A 1,632-nucleotide genomic window follows, 5' to 3' on the forward strand; every position below is an offset into this window, starting at 1 on the left:
TTAATTTTTTCACAGAGCATATTCCATTTACTGTGCAGTTCATAATCTTGTGGACACGTTCTAAGTAATATATTTGTCAGCATGGTAGCTTCTGTTGGGCAAAACTTACTGCCAATAAGACCTGAACTTAATCTCTCACATATCTGCAGCGGCAACCAGTGATCAGGTGCTTCAATATTACAGATTTCAATTCTTCCATTCTTTATGTCTATGAATACTTTAATTTCCAAATCTAACTGTTCATATAACACATTGAAGTAAGTGTTTACACTAAACTTTGGAGTTTTGCCGTATATCCACTCCCAAGTTTGTAGTTCTTTGGCTTTGCTATTTATTCCAGGAAATAGTGTCTCATCTGTTGGGTTTATTAAGTTAATGTGATTATCAGTTTGATGATAAGCAGCATACTCTGCAGCAATAGCATTTATCAGTACTTCGCAGGTCAGAGTGGGATCTTTTTCCACAAGATTTTTTACTAAGGAAGGTATGCTGGCAGTGGCGTTGCTCTTGATCCCTTGGTAAGGGCTCCTTAGCAAACAAGACAAGGAAGTCTCATCAGTACTACACAATAAAGTGCAATGGTGATAAGCAGAAGTCCTGCCGATCTTAGAAGCTGTTCCTGAGATTTTAAACCGTCCATCAAGTAAAAGGTCAAATCTTTTGGTAGCTTGCACATCCAGCTGGGGTTGGACAGCATTCAGAGCTCTCAAAATTAATTTCAGATTTTGCATTCTATCATACTTGTTTTTGGCTGTAAAGAAAGTCAAGTTGATATTACCCATATCATGGTAGACTGTTCCTCCTCCACTTCTTCTCCGAGCCAGTTTTATACCTTTTTCTCTCATTAGATTCAGGTTACATTCCTGCCAAGGATTCTGATGCCTACCAATTACAACAGAGGGAGAATTTCTCCAAAAAAAAAGAATTGTTTTGCCTTCTAGATTGATATGGTCATGGATCCAGTCTTCTATAGCCAGATTTTGATAAACATCATTGGAAGTCGACTGTAAAATGAGCCCACTTTTTACTGTGTTTTTAAAGCCAGCAGCTGGGACTTTGGAGTTACAAAGTAACTGGAAGCAATTCTTCACTGAAAATGGGATCAGCATGCTTTTAAAAATGGAAGACAAACAAATTAATTCATTGAAAAAGGAAAAATTAAACTCTATTTTCTAGCTATCAATTATTGGTTATTTAATCCAAATATCTAATTCTGTAAGTTATCTAGCTGAGTTGCTATTTTGTTTTGTTTTTTGCTTTTTTTGAGACAGAGTCTCACTTTCTTGCCCAAGTAGAGTGCTGTGGTGTCATAGCTCACAGCAACCTCAAACCCTTGGGCTCAAAAGATCCTATTGCCTCAGCTTGCCAACCTCAACTCTTGGGCTCAAAAGATCCTATTGCCACAACACCCTGCTATTTTTAAGAGACGGGGTCTTGGTCTTGCTCAGGCTGGTCTCAAACTCCTAAACTAAAGCAATCCACCCACCTTGGCCTCACAGAGTGCTAGGATTTCAGGCATGAGCCATAGCGCCCTGTGTTGAGTTGCTTTTTTTGCCTTTTAGCTTTACCATTAGTCTTGGGCAGGTCTACAACAGAATATTCGAAGGAAATAAAGGAAAACAAATTTTAAAT

General features: G+C 38.3%; 1 protein-coding gene across 1 annotated transcript in view; it reads right to left on the bottom strand.

Moving 5' to 3' along the window:
* Positions 1-5: 5 nt before the first annotated feature.
* LIPT1 (lipoyltransferase 1) overlaps positions 6-1,632 on the bottom strand; it is a gene marked incomplete at its 3' end in the record, with an annotated part of 7,754 nt that continues 6,127 nt past the window's right edge. The window contains exon 2 of the mRNA XM_003794364.2: positions 6-1,110. Within this exon, the coding sequence (XP_003794412.1) occupies positions 6-1,109 (1,104 nt within the window). The remainder of the gene's footprint in view (positions 1,111-1,632) is intronic.

This window comes from Otolemur garnettii, unplaced genomic scaffold (assembly GCF_000181295.1).
Source record: "Otolemur garnettii isolate 467f Iridium unplaced genomic scaffold, OtoGar3 scaffold00079, whole genome shotgun sequence".
NCBI lineage: Eukaryota > Metazoa > Chordata > Mammalia > Primates > Galagidae > Otolemur > Otolemur garnettii.